The 17731-nt window shown below is 36.2% G+C and overlaps 1 protein-coding gene across 4 annotated transcripts in view; it reads left to right on the top strand.

Moving 5' to 3' along the window:
• Positions 1-16074, top strand: part of LOC128681038 (uncharacterized protein) — a 37855-nt gene extending 21781 nt beyond the window's left edge. The window contains exons 5-21 of one of the 4 annotated variants that reach the window (XM_053764583.1): positions 1349-1446; positions 7079-7199; positions 8026-8113; positions 8221-8373; positions 9286-9440; positions 9682-9782; positions 9991-10069; positions 10209-10400; positions 10485-10634; positions 10820-10895; positions 10998-11083; positions 11165-11347; positions 11430-11570; positions 11769-12008; positions 12192-12468; positions 13421-13605; positions 13969-16074. In XM_053764583.1, the coding sequence (XP_053620558.1) occupies positions 1349-1446; positions 7079-7199; positions 8026-8113; positions 8221-8373; positions 9286-9440; positions 9682-9782; positions 9991-10069; positions 10209-10400; positions 10485-10634; positions 10820-10895; positions 10998-11083; positions 11165-11347; positions 11430-11570; positions 11769-12008; positions 12192-12468; positions 13421-13605; positions 13969-13984 (2341 nt within the window). In that variant the 3' untranslated portion in view covers positions 13985-16074. The remainder of the gene's footprint in view (positions 1-1348; positions 1447-7078; positions 7200-8025; positions 8114-8220; positions 8374-9285; positions 9441-9681; positions 9783-9990; positions 10070-10208; positions 10401-10484; positions 10635-10819; positions 10896-10997; positions 11084-11164; positions 11348-11429; positions 11571-11768; positions 12009-12191; positions 12469-13420; positions 13606-13968) is intronic. The other 3 variants (XM_053764596.1, XM_053764588.1, XM_053764604.1) reach the window with 3 other exon arrangements.
• Positions 16075-17731: the final 1657 nt, after the last annotated feature.

Raw genomic sequence — 17731 nt, 5'->3', positions numbered from 1 at the left:
CAACTTTGAAGTTAATTTTAACCTGTCCAGAAGTACGTCACTTGACCTAACGATGGGGTAGATCGTAGTCAATTATTATTGACACCACAATTAATATTTATGTATTAATATATATCATGCTACGCATATTATTGTATGAATCTCACTTTTGTCACTTTTGACTAAGAAAATTGATTTCAAGCATTCATTAATGGTTCGCTTCAGTATAATTTGATTTGATTAGTTGCTCTATGATTAAAATACATTTAAAAATGAGGGATAAATGCTTTTATGAATACGTTTTCAGTTTTATTACTGTTAAATTTTCATGATCGTAAAAGAAAGTAAAGTCGGTAGGGAACAAAAGGCGGTCTAGTGCTCTCGTAGTAAACCGTCGAGCTCGTAAACTGACGTGCTTTTGACTCCTGATGTAATGAATGGGCCAGGCGGGGCTGCGAGCTGTGCACTAAAGTGCCAAGCTGTCAATGCTTGAATAAAATCTCCGTCTGCACGGAATTTTATGCTTTTAAATAGCTTTAATTGGTAACTCTTTAATACAATGGGGCTTGTTGTTTCAAAATTATCCCGCACTCATAAAATTTTAATCGTGCCTGAATTTTTATTCCTTTCATTTTAATAAACTTATTGTAGTACTTTTTAACTTTCCAACAATGGCAGTCAGTTAGAAAGTCTCAGAAAAGTTTCCATTTATTATTATAATATTTTATTCTCTTTCGAAAGGTAAGATGTTTTATTAAAATTTTGTTATACCTACAGTGTTGACGCGGCTCTGTCGACGTCTCCCGCGTCTGTGTCTGTTGCTACAATTCAGGGGGAAGCATCTTCCTTTGAATAAAAGCAGCGGTTTAATACTTAGAAATTCTTTGGAAATCTTTGCGATGTTTTAATATTTAATTTCCTTTTAAGAGCCCCAGTCTCTGCACAATGAAATTATGACGTCTTATACAACAGCGAAATAAATCTATACTTATATCTTCATAAAATATTCCACGAAGTGACAAAGCAGCTCAAAAGGCAGAAAAAGTCTAGACGTGCTTTTATTGCTCGTCATTCCAGACTTTTGTCTCACCAATTATACAATTTGGCTTCGCAGACAAAATCGTCATTTAATTTGTTGTCTCTTCCCTGGAGCTATTTACGGTCCCTCGGGTAATTAAATATTGATACTCTCTCGTCGCCTTATTTTTATTTTTCCAACGTTTTATTCCAGTCTTTGATCTTCGTTGCTTTAAAAATGTATGTGCCTATTTTGTCATCAACGTGAAAAATATTTTAATATTCAACTACGCTAGGCAATTTAACTTGTAAATGAAAGTAGCATATAAATTAATGTTATATTGTTTGGTAGGTACCAGCTGTTCCTGCAATTAAAACAAGACGTGCTCAGAGGTCGGCTGCCCGTCGGATTCGATCTTGCAGCTGAATTAGCAGCATTTGTCCTGCAATGTAAGTACTATAAAATTATACCTACTTTATATGACAAGAGTTAAACTATCCATAGAAGGACATAACAAAAAAGTGTCACTAAGACAACTATTTTTCTCTTCTCCGCGTCTAATTGTTTTGAGAGTTGTTGAGTGTCATTTAAAACAAGTAAAGTGTAAATTTACTTTTACAAATGATCGCTGGTAGATGGAAGATTAAACGACCTAGCATGTCAAGATATAAAGAGGATTATAGTGTATCTAATTGGTCTGTGAACAACCTAATTATGATGATAACAATATTATGTATTTACATATACATAGTAATGTATATTATTAAGTTTAAAATTTGATCAGAGTCTGGATTCGAATTTGGTCAAAGGTCAATTTGGTAAAATGTAATATGGTACATATTACATTTTATTTTCCCTCGTTTTAGCTCGTCTAGCCTTTGTCAAGTGTTTACTTTTTGCTTTTACACAGAAAATATTTTACTAGGTTTCTTTATGTCTAGACTAATATTATTAAAGTCAGCTTTGATGTATTAGAAACCTAATTCAAGGAGACGGTCGATCGTGATCGTGGCAGCTTATCTCGTAAATACAAATTTATATGCGAGCTATTTTTATTTAGGTATATAATAAAACACCATGTGAAGACCTTAATCCTAAATTGATATAAGACTGGTCAATTTCGCATAGAAACTTTGTAACAATAAATGCTACGAAATTAGTAAATAAAATATTCGACGCGGTAAGTACCAGTTGCTGCAGTCCAACCCTTGTAAGCCTCATATAAAGTGGGTATAGAAATGTGGTTGAGACATAATCCGGGGCACTCAACGCGTATTTCTGTTGTAAACAGTGGGCTACAAGAATTAGAGTTTCTCGGCAATAGTTGCAGTAAAATCCGCGAGAGGCAGCCGTGCCCCGCTTACAAAGTGTCGCGCGGGCACTAACCCGCTATTCCCACTCGGCACACACCGCGATACACCGACCTCTAGTACACAATTTCACATAATAGCGCACCTATTTTATTAACCTGATTGTGAGCACTCGCGAACATTCCCGTAAAACGGCTCTTTTACGGTCACTTTGTGAAATACGAACTGGGAGTGTGTTGCCTGCCGCGTTATGAGGTTTTGGTAGGGAATTTGCATTCAATTTATTTGCAAATTTTTGTCTTTTAGGTGAAAATTTATAATTTAAGAAAAAATATACTTATATCTTATTGTATATATTATGAGATTAGATTTTAGGAAAGAATGGTTATCAAGTACTGATTCTCGTTTGAATAAAGTATAGGCAGGCATCCTTTTGGGCTGGAGCTTTATAACTGTACCGGCCATCCTGTATTTCCAAAAATAGCTTTCAGTATTTATTCATGACATGTTTCCAACTCAGAAAGCAAAAAATAATATTGTCAGCTACGAGTATGTATGGAATGCCATACCCATCTGCATTGAATTTTAAAGGGAATGGGTTCGATTAAATTTTATACAAAAACTGGAAATGTTAAACTAACGCCGCTGCGGGTGCACAACGGCACACGCGGCAATCGGTTTTATTTTTCGATGTGTCCAATACTTTTAAATAATGTTCTATTTTAATCCGCGAAGAGAAAAATATACAATCAAATGCTTTCGGCCACCCTTGATGAATACCCTAGGAAATTTATTAGGCTTTTCTTAGTTCCGATAAGTAAAATTCCATGATAAAAGATTTTCTTAACATTTAGTTATTTAAAAAAACTAATCTGAAATTATTTTGTTTCATAATTGTATGTCAAAGTTTTTCGTTTTATTTTTAACAACCGCCCCAAATGCATGAATATTAATTTCTATGGCTGGCTGAAAATAATCACTTTCGAAATTGCATTTAATATCTCTGGCACCATTCTTCTCCAGACACTGCAGCGGCGAGATACTGCGGACGTCCTGCCTCAAATGCGGTCAAATTATCGGGAATTCCCGCCTGCCATTTCCAATATCTAATTAAATTGGAAACATATTTTATAATTCTACATTCAGAATTAACGTTAACAGTATTTGTCTAATTCGTTGTACATTTATTAATTAAGCCCGAAGTTACTTTGAAGATTCGCATTAATTAATTATTTCCACCGTCACAGTTTTCGATATTTTAATAAGTAATTAAATGAATAATTTTGAAGCTTAGATTGTAAATGCATTTTGTGAATATTTTGGATTTCCGTGTTTACATTTAGATATTATAAACGCACTGTAAGAAGTATATACAGTAACATTCACTCGCTACTATAAAGGAATAAAACCAAAATGCTTTATAAAGAAAATAATCTTCGTGAAAACTGTTATGTTCGGTCTTGCAAAAGGTTATGGGGCATATAGTAGCGGGGGCCTAATATCGATGCGTTATTCAAGAGGTAAATGAGCTATCAGCGAGGCATCGTTTGCATCTAATCTCGCCGACATCCCACGCGGGCCCGCGGCACATAAGTATTATGTATACCTTCTGAGAGACTTGTTATTTTTTCATGGTTATTTGAGATCATTTATGATGTCTTAGATATAATAATAATACGTTTTATCTCCTTAAAATATTTTATCTAATTAAAATATTCGCTTCACGAAATTTTTTTGGCAAATTTTTAAATTAATAATTATAAATTTTATCTGTTTTTAATTTTATCTGAAATATACGCGTTTTTCCGCCTTTTGCACCCAAAATTATCCAGTGCCATGTCATTAGCTTCTTATGTGAGGAGCTTTTAATGTATTAAGTATGCAAGCGTATCATACATCATTCTTTTTTACTTCAATGACTACAAAATAAGGTTTTATCGATGCCAAGCCAGGAGCTTGATAAAAGAATCCCTGTATTGATACTAACCAATTTACCAAAAATAAAAACTGAGGTCCGGCCTGATATAGGAATACATCTTCAAATTAATGTTTTCGCTATTTATGTTGCAAAGACGACTTGGAAATTTTTTTGTTTACATGTGGTATTCTAAGTATTCGGCTTGCCACTATATTAATGTGCGCGGTTGCAGCATCATCCGTCTAACAGACGTGAACATGGGCGGTTCGCCGATGCCGCATGATCGATGTTCCAAATGGGTGCTCATTTCACCACATGTAGACAATAATATGAGTACCCTGGATTTCGTAGCTTTACAGCCCCGAACCCAACTAGACAAAAGAATAATATTAGTGTGGAACTATAACTTATCACGGTCAGATGAGCTTATACAATTAAAGTCCTGAAATATCAACAAATTTAAAACATATATACAGGTAGATTCAATCGTAAGGATAACGTTTCCTCCTACCTGAAATTAGAGAAATAAATTAAAAATCTAAGAAATCCCCCGGCATCATCTAATTTGCTAGAAAAGTGCTGACGGTTTCCAAATAGCTGAACGCACGTTTTCCAAACGTTGTTAAGAACACTTACCTATATTATATTAACGGGACTTAGCACGAACGTTTTTAAATGTAGTTCAATTCAATTCAATTCAATTCGTTTATTTCGTTCAATTCGTTTTAGTTATGTGTTCAAAGCGCACAAGTTTAAGACACTATAGCTAAGAACGCTCTTGATTAAATTATCTTTCAAATAAAATCCAAACAAAACCACTTTACCCGTTTGGCTGCTACGATGCCATGGATAGACACACAGATATCAAGATACGTTAAACTTATAATTCTCCTCCTTCTGACGTTGGGGGTTAAAAACAAAATAACACTGAACTGGTAAGCATTTAATAAATTATTCTATCCATCTAGGCTCAGCATAGCATAGTCAATATTTTTGCAACTCCCCAATCATAAGACTACTCTTCGAATCACTCATAAGAATATCGTTTCTATATCAGCGATCAATATTCTGCCCATTTATTATTGTAAGCCAGACTCGCTCTCATGTAAAGCGCGAAACAGATTTTACACATTAACTTAACTAAACAAAGTATCTACATTTGACGAAAACTACCGGGCGATGGAATTCTTTGATGTTACAAGCCACGTTACGAGTAATAATCTGCCTATAAATTGGGGTTTCAAAACCAATTGATGTTCTTGCACTTGATCACACAAAATGTCTAGGCATGTTTATAAAATATCGTCATTACCCAAAAATAAATACTCTCAGAAATTCAGCTCCTCTTACTTTTTACTTCGCCTTTAAATCTGTATCAAAGGCGAGTTAAAGGGCTCGTAAACTCTAGTGGGAGTGTTTAAAAATATATTTAGATTTATGGCCATTTCAGCTACTTGTTAGAAATTGTGATACATTAATAAAAAGTACACATTACTTATGATATTATTTCATTTATTAACGCTAATCTACTTTGGTTGTAATTGGAAGACGGTTAAAATGAACACAAGAAGTTATGCAAAACTATACGTGGATATATCCATTTAATTTTTCGTGACCTTAGCATCTAAGTATTGCGCGACATCATCACCAACATATTTTATTTTTTAAGCTTTGAATGAAATTCTAAACACGTATTTACTTAGAACTTCTAAATTGTATTAAACAAAGATACTTTTCTAGACGATTTACTATTCTCTCTTTTTTTAGAATCGATGAACTTTCTCATGTCAGGCGTGAACGTAACGTATGGAGAGTCCGAACTCCTTTGTTGCTTTCGCAGGCGAACCAGATGTTGCGATTTCCGCGCACAAAAAAAGATATACGACGGGAAATGAGTGTCAGGCTCGCTCACTAGTCATAGTTTTTCTAGCTAAAGCCGTAACTGGAGTACGTGGGGCGCTCTTACGTATTTCGTTAACACTTAAGCAACATTAATCTTATGTCGTCAGAATCTCACTCGAAGTGCTAATGTACCTGTTCGCAATACTTACCTTATGATGAACGATTCGACATTAAAGCTACTGCTATTTTTATTTATTTTGGTACAGAAAAATCTCCAAAATAATTCCAATTATTTTTGCAACACATAATGTTAACATGAAATTCGTTTTAATCCATTGCAGATATATGTTCCTCTGAAAATTTTATAATTAAATAACAATTGCAAAAAAGGTTGCTATAAACAGAAATAATGAACAAGGGAAACATGTTATTTCACAAGAACAGCTCATACATAAAGGATTATTTACATGGCATCACAGCACATATTTGTTTAGGACAATGAGTTCTCTCCATCTTTATCAAATTAATCATCGCAAATGCTACGAGAACAGGATCGCTATCATAATAGGGGCACAGTAATATGGAATGTTTGTTTGCTTGTTTGTCACGGATATTTCGGTGACGCTTCCCGTGGCGGTCTAAACAAGGCATTTGTTCCAAAAATGGATCACTCTCCTACACCATGTTTATTTTTATACCTATATCTTTTGAGTGAGTCGAATAATACGTATTTTATAAGTGTTGTGTTATTTTCATAAAAGAAGTACGGTTTTAGGTATATTTGGTACTAATTAAAATGTGCTAAACTTTTGATAAGTTTATAGGTGTGTTGATGTTAATTAGAAAAACAATAACTTTCGCGATCAGACACAATTTATATATATCGTATAAATAAATGTAGTAAATATAGATCAGGTTTAAAGTAAATGTAGATTAGGTTTTCCCATATAAAGTTATGATCAGTTATTTTCTGTTTATGTTTTCAAAATATTATTTGTTTTGTTTCTGTAGCGGAACTGGGTGACTACGACACCCGTCGGCATGCGCCGGGTTACGTCTCCGAGTTCCGTCTGCTCTCTCACCAGACTCCGGAGCTGGAGGCCCGTGCTGCAGATATTCACCGCACACTCACGTACGTGAAGTTTATCTAGGGACCAAAACTTAGAAATGCTAATCGTTAAACTTTTACTATTTAGATTGCAGACGGCTAAAGTGAAGAAATAGTAGAATTTCCCTCCATTCACATAGACGATATGGCATCGCAGTCGAGATCCCACATCCATGTACTTAAATTATAGTGCAAAATCTTAAAACCTATAAATAAAATACAACGCATATAACATGTTAGTAGGTCCGTTTCTGCATTGTCATCGAAGTTCAAGCTGTAACACCATTAAAGTTTTGCCACATCTAAGTTAGTCGCATACATGCACTGTCACACATCGGAAATATAGGTTTTATTATATCAGATAAGTATATATTTGAGTTTCAAATGCCTTTGTTATTAATTTGAAATAAGTGTCTCTTACAATATTTAATTTATTACTTCTAAACAACTGAAAAGTAAAATACTCTGCTATATATACCGAAGTAGTCTCTACAAAGCAAGTTTTCAGGAATTAAGCTTCAGATGGAGCAGTTTGTCGCCTAAAGCGTCGCCTCGCGTCCCGGAAATTAAACTTCAGCGCCTTTCTCACCTAATTGAATGAATTTTTAACTGTGCAAAGATGCAGTCTGCGGACGGCGCCGGTCGTCACAAAGCCGCAATTACATGCAAATTATGTGTACCTACTTTTAACACCAAGTGAGCGGCGGATTAGGGCGGGACGGCCGGGCGGCGGCGTCGCGGTTTTCAGCGTCATTTGGGCTTTACGCATAATGTATTTTGTTTATGACCCCCAACGGTTTAATTGGGATGAGTTTCATTTGAATTGTTAAAATATTACACTGTCTTGCAGGGGGATATCTCCGGCGCAAGCGGAGTTGAGCTACCTGGATAAAGTAAAATGGCTGGACATGTATGGCGTAGACCTTCATCCGGTTCTGGTAGGTGCTTTTTATTTTTTTTAAGTTTCTCTACGTATTACTACTATATTAATTTTATTTTTATGATATGCAATGCAAATATGAAATTTTCCATATATGCTTAACAGGGCGAAGATAACGTGGAATATTTCCTGGGACTGGCGCCGAGCGGTCTTTTGCTATTACGAGGCAAACATACAGTAGCCAACTACTACTGGCCTCGCGTCTCGAAACTTTACTACAAGGGGCGTTACTTCATGCTTCGCATAGCGGACAAAAACGTAAGAACCTCCTTCCGAGTTAAACTAGCATTGCAAATAAATAAACATAAGCTCCGGCTCACCTGACCCGGTTTTCGTCCGGATCGCTCGTACTGATAGCGCACTTTGAATGCTAGTGCGAGATGGGAGTCCACCTTTTACGCTTCCTTGAAAGACATTCGCTAGGAGGCAATTACAGATAAAGTCGCGTACAACTGAGTTGGTATTTACTACGCTCTGGGCATCGCATCTGGATAGTGATACCAACTTTTGCCATAAAACACTTTTTGTTTGTATTGTCAAAACTTTCAGTTTTCTGAAATGGTTTGATGCAAAAAGTCAAGTATTCTCTTGGCTCTGATTCCTGATAGTGCAAATAAAAGCGTTTATTATACTCTTTCTGAATAAACACAAGGGTCCTGGAATAATATTTTATTTCGTATCATGCTGGTTTTGTCCATATAAGCATGCAATAACAACATGTTACACACTCCTAAATATCTTAATAGTGTCTTACTCGTATAAAACAACAACCTAATTAAATATGCATTTGTTCTTAATAGAGCTCTTAAGTTATGAATGTATCATTAGATAGCAGACGTCTGACTGAGGGAATTATGCAAATTCGTCTGCACAATACCAACGTTATTAATGTTACCTTCCCATTGCGAAAATTGTGATGAAATCTAAATCCCCTGAAAGGATTTAAGTTACATAAGTAAACTTTATGGTAGATTTTAATGACAATGCTTTCAGAGCCGCTATGTATTTCTGTTTGAAGTTAGTTAAATGCTGTTGAAAATGTTGAGTGTCTTTTGGGTTTCGTACGGCCATATAATCCATAATTTAATTCATATTTAATCCGATTGGCTGATCGCTAATTTCTATTAAGCTGCAATATTTTTTGTACATATATTTCAAATGTTGTCCTAGAATGACACCGTGACATACGGCTTTGAGTCACCAACGAGGTCAGCGTGCCGCCACCTCTGGCGGTGTTGCTCCGACCATCATGCGTTCTTCAGACTGCAGCAGACCTCACCTGCCTCTGCTGACATCTTCGCCTTGGGCACGAGACTAAGAAACAGGTATACCATTGTTAGCAATATTCTGCGTCGAGTCACCAATTACGGTCAGCTTGCTGCGTTGTTCAAACCATCACGCGTTCTTCACGCCTCTGCCGATATTTTTGCCTCGGACGTAAGACTGAGCAACAAATATCTTGTTCTTGTTCTAGTTTCATGTACTCGTTGTACTGTCTATTATAGGTTGAAAAAAAAATCAATTCCTAAACGAGATATTTAGCTAAGTAGTTGTTTTTGTTATTAGTGGCCGAGGCACGCGTCCGCGACCTCCTCCCGCGTTCACACGCACTCCGTCGCGGCGCATCTCCCGACCCTCGCACGTCTCGCACTCTTCACTGCATGACGGTAACTAACCTTTGAGAATTTACTGATATCATTGCTTATTAGGTTTTGTTATGGAAACTGGCTAAAAAACCTTATCATTAAGTTGTACTCGTATTTGGTCAAATGTATTTTGAGTGCAATAAACTTTTAGTAAATAAATAATAAATAGTTGATATGTCGGTTACAAGATATCTATGTTTCACTATTGCAAGAAGTCTATATTTTTCAGTTCCTAAGCTAGAAGACTTGAGAATAAAAGACTGCCCTCCAGAAATTAAACAACCTACCTCAGTTCACAGACCTAACTCGTAAGTATGATTTGACATTCAGTAAATATTTCCAAAACGTGAAAGGCAACATTATTATGCTGTGAATGATAAAATAATATTTATTCTGAATTTGAAATGATTTCTTAGAAAATGAAAATAAATAAGTATTTGAATATAGAATAAGTGGCGAACCGGCTCCTCCACCGGCCATGGCCCCTCTCGGCGGGTCTCCGCGGTCCACGCGCTCGGCCCCGACGCGACGTGGACTGTACTCCGCGTCCCCCTCAGCCACCAGGCCTCCACCAGCTCCTAGACACCGATCCGCCTCCGTAGATTCTCAGAGTTCTAATGACTCGAGAACTAATAGAAAGTAAGGATCATAATTTATTTCACACGTTATGTTGTTGTCTGTCAACCAATTCTCATAAAACACAAAAATTTTAATTATCATTAGGCACAAACACCGGTCTCGCCGGCAGCAATCGGACGCGGAGAGCGAGCTGTCGCGGGGTTCGGGTCGATCCGGCCGCAAGCATCGCCGACATCGCTCGCGACACAAGCATGAGTCCGGCTCTGAGAGGGACGACTCGCACCCTGACCCCAAGTAAGTTGATAAGACATGTGTTCCTTTTTTGAAAGCTTAATTTTAGTTACCTAATTGATATTTGTGTTCGTTTTATGAATAAATGTCAAACATCCAAGTGTATTATCCAATGAGGAGTTTAGAATGATGAATAGTCAAACGAGCTCGTGTTCTTTTTATAAAAAGTAAAATTGTTATTTTTACAGAGAATATGAACTTATCGAATCAGAATCACAATGGAAAGAAGTTCTTAGGCAGACGAATGCTGGAAGTGGAGTACAGGTATAAGCTTCCTAACCGAATACACACATACATTTTATTTTAATAAACTATATAAAGTCAATGTGCATTTTTATGGCCCTCTCATTTAACGTCTTCTTTTAGGTTGCAAGCGTTCGTCGTTCTCAAATGGAACCAGACACTGGAACACATAGATCATCACATAGACATAGAAGACACAGAAAACATCGGTAAATATATAGTTGGATTTGTTCTTCTTCCAATTTAATATAGTAATTTGATAAATTTAATAATAATAAATATTTTGTTAGGTCGCGGTCAGGGTCTCCCAATGACAAGAAGTGGCTACCAAATGAACTGAAGCAGCATTTAGAATTTTCTTTAGTTGATACGACTGGTATGACCGAGGAGCAACTGAAAGAAATCCCTTACACAGTAGTCCAGACTAGTCACGCGCGTCAAACTAAGTTGAGGACATCTTCTAAACATCGACAGTAAGTATCGGTAGTAAATTTAAAAAATATATTTCTCGACAAGTAGTCTTGATGGTGTAACTGTATATATATGTTTGTTTAGAACTGAGCATGGATCGTTGGCAAGGAGGGATAGAAGTGCTGCAACACACGGGAAAGGCCATGACAGTCATAATCAAGGATCACTCAGATCCATATCCAGTACGCTCAGCTCACACAGAACAAACAATGAGAAACACGGCAGGTATGTCACCTTCATTTAACCAATCCACAAATTCATGTGTACCTGTTTTAATAGTCTAGAGGTGGAATGCTTTTTAATATTTTCTGTGACAATAGTTTCGTTATTCTAAAGAGTATTGAAAACTGTTCAATGGAAAGTATTTTTTTATTATTAATTATAGGTATGTAAAAGATATGTAAATGATCTCGTATATTTCAGACGCGTGTATCCCAGCTATGACGAAACCGTAAATAGAAACGGTGATGACTTCCTCACGAACAATGGTTACAAGGGCAACGTAACTCCAGTGTCCAACAACAATAATCCGTATAGTCCCGTGACCAACAGCAACAGTAACAGTTCCAGTGGCGAGCTGATCTCGGGCAGTGCTAGGGTTTCTCATGAGCACACTGATTCTGGCCTTGGAGCGGACCAGGATTACGCGTATTCGTCAGAAAGGTATGAGCATTTATTAGAGGTAAAACTGATGCATCATATGACATATTGCATCTATTAGAGGTAAAACTGATGATCCTGAACCACATCTTTTGAATCTCTTTGTAATGTAAAAATATTAGAGAGAAAATTTAACTGGTTTACTAGATTGACTTGAAATGACAGTCATTTAGGGAAATATTACAGATCGAGTGACAGTGCCAAGTGCGGTGCAGGTGGTTCGACAGCGCCTGTGAGTAGGCTGTGGTCGGTCGCGGGCGGAGCGGGGAGCGCGGAGGTGCGCGGGGTGCGGGAGGCGCGGGCCGGCGCCGTGACGCGGCGGCCGCCTGCGGCGCCCGCGCGCGTGACCGGCTCGCAGCGCTCGCTGCTGTCGGTGGCCAGCGACAGCGCCACCGCGCGCCGCCCGCGCGACCTCGCCCCGCGCGGCTACCTCCACCCCGCAGACGGGGGCTTTTCTCTCTTCGTGAGTGGGCGCTTGGCTTTCTAACATCCTTCCGCTGACCGGCGGCCCTCGACCCCTTTCAGTTTTGAAAAACTAGGTTTTTTATTTAAATCAATTTAAAATAAAATTCAGCTATATACTTGTCTTTGGTCGATGTTCTTGTGTACTAAGTATTATTACGTACATTACATATGACGTAATAATATCTACGTAATTTAGATTCCCTTAAACTTATTTACACTTGACACTACCTATATACTAATTAAAATGTTATTTTTATATGTTTATAGGGAACATGACCAAAAATTTAATTACCCAACAACATTATTAAAATAATATGGGCTAGGGAGGACGCCCTTTGTATTTATTTTACCTGAGGAAAGTCTCGTAAACAAAAAAAGTGAAAAATGCGAAGATTAAATGAGCTTACGAGGGCCGTCGGCGGTAATTCGCAGCTCCTGTTTCTGGCTCGCTGATGAAGCTAACCGTGTACAGGCTGCCGAAAACAATAATACGCATAAAACAATAATCTCAAACCGAATGGATTTAGTTTTAAAGTCATAATGACAAAACGTTATGTAACTTCAACGTGTTAGAGAAAGTAGGTTAGTCTAATTCACTGACAGACACTCAGATAGAAAGTTCATGACTATGATTTCAAACACTATCTATATATCTCTGTCTATGCTTAAGGGGCTTACTCGTGGAGTTTCAAAGTGCTACAGTGGAATTTAAAAGTAAAATTTGCAGATAAAGCATTATGATCATAACCAAAATTGAGTTTTTCTTAAGCAACCCTTGTAAAACTATTGAAATGACTTTTATGTCTGATATTACAGCATTTGCCACTATAGCACCTTGCCTGCGCCTTACATTTCGGTGTCAACGATAATGACTATCTCAATTTCAGGCTTATTATGTATTGTATAATATGCACCGGTAGTTTGATGCGTATATATATTGGCATACGCAGAGACATGCTAGCAACAACAACATATTGATGGGCGAGAGCGGGTCGCTGGCGCGGCGCTACGCGCGGCCGACGCGGGAGTCGCGGGACCACAACGCCAACGTGGCGCGTACGCATACACGCGTCGCGCACGTCCGCCACGACAACACTCTCGACATTATCCTTAAACCTCTCATAGAAAGCACGCAGTAAGTAAGGCTCGCACCTTACCCAACTTTGTGTCGCAACCATAGCGGAATGAGTAGCTGCACGCACCCTGGTTTGTTCGCCCGTGATGATATTTTGTTTGTGCATGCGGTTTAGGTTCAGTAGTTAAGTTTTGGTTTCGTTCTCTAACCCTTTACTAACTTGTAGCTAATCTAGGTATATGAAGTGTTCCATGTTTTGTTCTAAATTTGTGTTTATTTTTAGGTTATTATAAAGTAACAGTTGTGTTTCTCACTGTTTAATTTTTTTATATATATTTCAATTGCATTCACTTTTTCAGATTTAATAAATGTATTATTTGTTTCTTTTCGATATAATATTTACAGCTTTTATTTACATGACAGGCTGCCGAGCCATTGAACTCGGAAAACGATGGTGCTCAAGTAAGCACGGAAGCTACCTATAAATCGTCCAGCAATGCAAATGGCAGCAAGCCGCCGGGAGCCGCTGAGATGAGCACAGAACTGTGAATCGACTTTACACTTTATACCTATGTACATAACATATGTTTTACGTTGAAACCTCTTTTTTAGTACCTACGTATTCATTTAGTAAAATTATTTTAATATTAGCTAAACAAACTCCTGTTCCTGCTGAGGAATATAAAATCATATCGTTTTAATTGTATAATCTTCATAAATTTGAACTGGGGAAATATAATCGATTTGCTCGATAATCACTCGAATGGAATGAATAAGATGATGCGAATATGAAAGGTAATGTTATAATACGTCAGGGGAGAGATATTTCGAATACTATAGATACCGGGATTTTGCCGATAATGCTGAAAAAATGTTATGGGAACATTTATATGAGCGTACGTATGAGAAATGTTAGTGGCAGAAAAACTAATGTCTTCTTACGGGTATTGAGGAGGAATTACGATAGTATACTTAAGCTGCTAAACTTCTCAGTCGATTTTTCGGTTAATGCATTTTAAGAGAATATTCTAATAAATGGGTAATTCTTTTAATAGGTACTTATTTGACTGAGGTGATTAGATATTGACCGTGTAATACAACTAGTCTATAATATGTTGTATGTTATTTATGTATTGTAACTTATTCAATTGTAAATATTCTTTATAATAATAGCAACAATGACACTTATTACACAAGCTTATGAGAATCTTACAAATTCAGAGTCACAAGATACGTTATGAATATATTTTGTACCAAAGAACTTTATGCTAACAGTTATTGTCCTAAAAACAAGAGACGTTCCATTTAGGTTCATGTGGAAATTCAAGACAGCATAATTTTCAAATGAATGTTTGAAAAGTTCTACCCCTCTTGTATTCAAGAATTGCACAGATATATCCGTTTTTAAACTACTGAAGAGATTATTGGATATTTAGTTTCGCTACTCCTGAATTACATAATTTAACATATAGAACGTTGTATTTTCAATTAATTTTTATGAGTATTTTTTGTAAATAAAATTATATGTTTTTTCTTTGTAGTGTTTTTTTATATATAAATTTATGCCAGAGCAGAGAAAATATTGTTAAATTATTATTTATTAAAAATTCTTTTGTTATTGTGATTAAAGTAGCTACAAAATAGACAGTGCTGGATAACTATATTTATGTAAATTGATCAACAACGGGTATTTTTTAACATTATAATTTGGTTTACCATTCATTTATCATGACCACGTAGTGAATCGTTGTTATGTAGTTTAGTCTTTAATGTTTATGGAACATGGAGGCTAGGTGTGTGTTAGATTTTATCGTAAGTAAAAAAAAATAGCTACGAAATGAGATTGTGTCCTATCACAACAAATTACAATTATAATGTAAAATATTTGTTTAATATGGTAAAAAAAATATTTCTCTTTCAATTTATAAGCGAGAAAAAACATTTCATTTGACGCGTTTCAATTAATATATCTGAAAAATAGTTGAAAGCAAAAATGTATTTTGTATTTTAAAGATATTGAATGCGATTTATCTGAAACATATTCAATCTCGATATAATTATGACATGACCTCTAACTCGACATTTCACGTAGTCGAGATGATATCTTTTTCGGAGAATTCGCTCAACGGCGCATTCATTTATGTACATATTTGTTAGGAAATACTGCATTATAAATATTTATAAGTCCATAAGTAATTAACTATTCATTAAACATCTACTCATGTTCTCAAACGGGAATATTATTCCAAATATCTACCTACTTAAAGAAATTTCACCAATATTATTATAATATATGTAAAAAGAACATTCTATACTCGCTGAGTCTACCAACATGTTTAATATTCTCTAGTAAATTTAAGCAAAAATAGTACGTAAGGAATCTGGAATAATGTTTAGTCGGTCAATTTGTACTGTGGCAAGACTGAAACTTATAATTTCTAACAGCAACCATTGTACCTAACAAAATTGTTCGGTGCGTATTTTTTCAAAATTGTTCTCATTGTTCGCATTAAACGATACTATTTGGAATGGTGGTATTATTTTTTATTTCTCATATTTCGAAAATAGTGTATGTATTCGAGTCGGAGATGTGGAATCCCACTCTTACTCGGTCGGTAAAACCTTATAAAAATTGAGTAGGTACCTGTAAAGGGAACGAAAAATTAACTTTAAAAATAGAAGTGACTTTGGCTTCGAATAATTGACATATTAAATTAGGAAACATATTAAAAATATTAGAAATAGGTGCTATTATATTGATTTAGTTATAAACAGCCAGTGTTATTTTAAAAAATGAGGCCGTGTCGTTGTGTCTTCTATATTTATTTATTTGAAGCAATACATGTATGTATTTCTTGGGTGTTTCGATATTTGGTTGGATTATATATATATATATATATATATATATATATATATATATATATATATATATATATATATTATTCCTTTCGATCCTTGTCCACTAAGTACTATTGCCCATGAATTTCATTTTCATTCATTGTTTCATTGTTCCGCAGCGTTCATAAAAGGTGATATAAATCTAGTTATTAATGAAGACATAGAATGTGACAAGCGATTATAGATTATCTGACAAAGGCATATTAATTAAGCCGTTCAGTCTCAGATATCGGGACCGCCATTATCACTAATGAGGCCGAGCCGAGTTGCCACCATCCACAGTCACCGCTGCCTTTTGCTTTAAATATCTGCGCGTGTAACCAACAGATTTAAGGAGTTGTTTATTTGACTGTAACAAGACTGATCTTTACTGCGTTTTAAAAAACGCGGCCTACCTACCTATAGTAATAATTTGTTTTAAATCAAATGTCAATGATACTGAAGGGGTAAAATATCAAAGTTATATAATTATCCTTACATATTATAAAACAAAGTCCTCTACAACGTCTGTCTGTCTGTTCGCGATAAAGTCATAACTACTGCACGGATTTTCATGCGGTTTTCACCAATAGTGCGATTCTTGCGTTTAAAATACTAATTCTAATTACTCACTATTCAGTGTAGGATACCGTTCCAAAATGGATGTGAAATCGATCGGACTACATGGTTTCTGTGAAAGCTAACCTCCGCACAAACAGCAGGACTAATAGACAGCTAATTTATCTACATAATTGAGTGCTCGTCGTTTGCCAATTTGTCTGCGTAGGGTGGATGGGAAGACTATACTGTAGAGATATACACATGACCTACGAAATCCAAATAGGAAGGATTCGAGTCACAATTACAGCTACGTGAAAATTGTATTGTCATCAATCGTTTATTGGTGATGATGAAGGTGTACTAACTCTTAATCATAACTTAAAGCTAATCTAATGATTCAAAGGTGTCACACAAAATCTCCAGTGGCTTAGGTACTAATTTACCTTCAAGTAATATTTTAAGAGGAGTCCATTGAATATCTGATGATGGATTCAGGGACAGTAGAGATGAACAATGGATTTCTACGGTTACAAGTGAATCTTTAAAGAAGACGTAGTCCGTAAGAGGAAGGGGTGGTTACGCAATACACTCCTATGTCCACTATCCGTCGAAGGGTGAAAACTCATTGCCAGTGTTTAATGAAAGGGTTCCCGGGGCGTGTATGATTACTGGTTAATTGAAAGGCGCAAAATCAGAGGGCGAAGAGACAAAGCTACCAACAAATTGGAAAGTGAAATAGCACGTCACA

Source organism: Plodia interpunctella, chromosome 2 (assembly GCF_027563975.2).
Source record: "Plodia interpunctella isolate USDA-ARS_2022_Savannah chromosome 2, ilPloInte3.2, whole genome shotgun sequence".
NCBI lineage: Eukaryota > Metazoa > Arthropoda > Insecta > Lepidoptera > Pyralidae > Plodia > Plodia interpunctella.
This window is presented reverse-complemented; position numbering and strand designations above follow the sequence as displayed.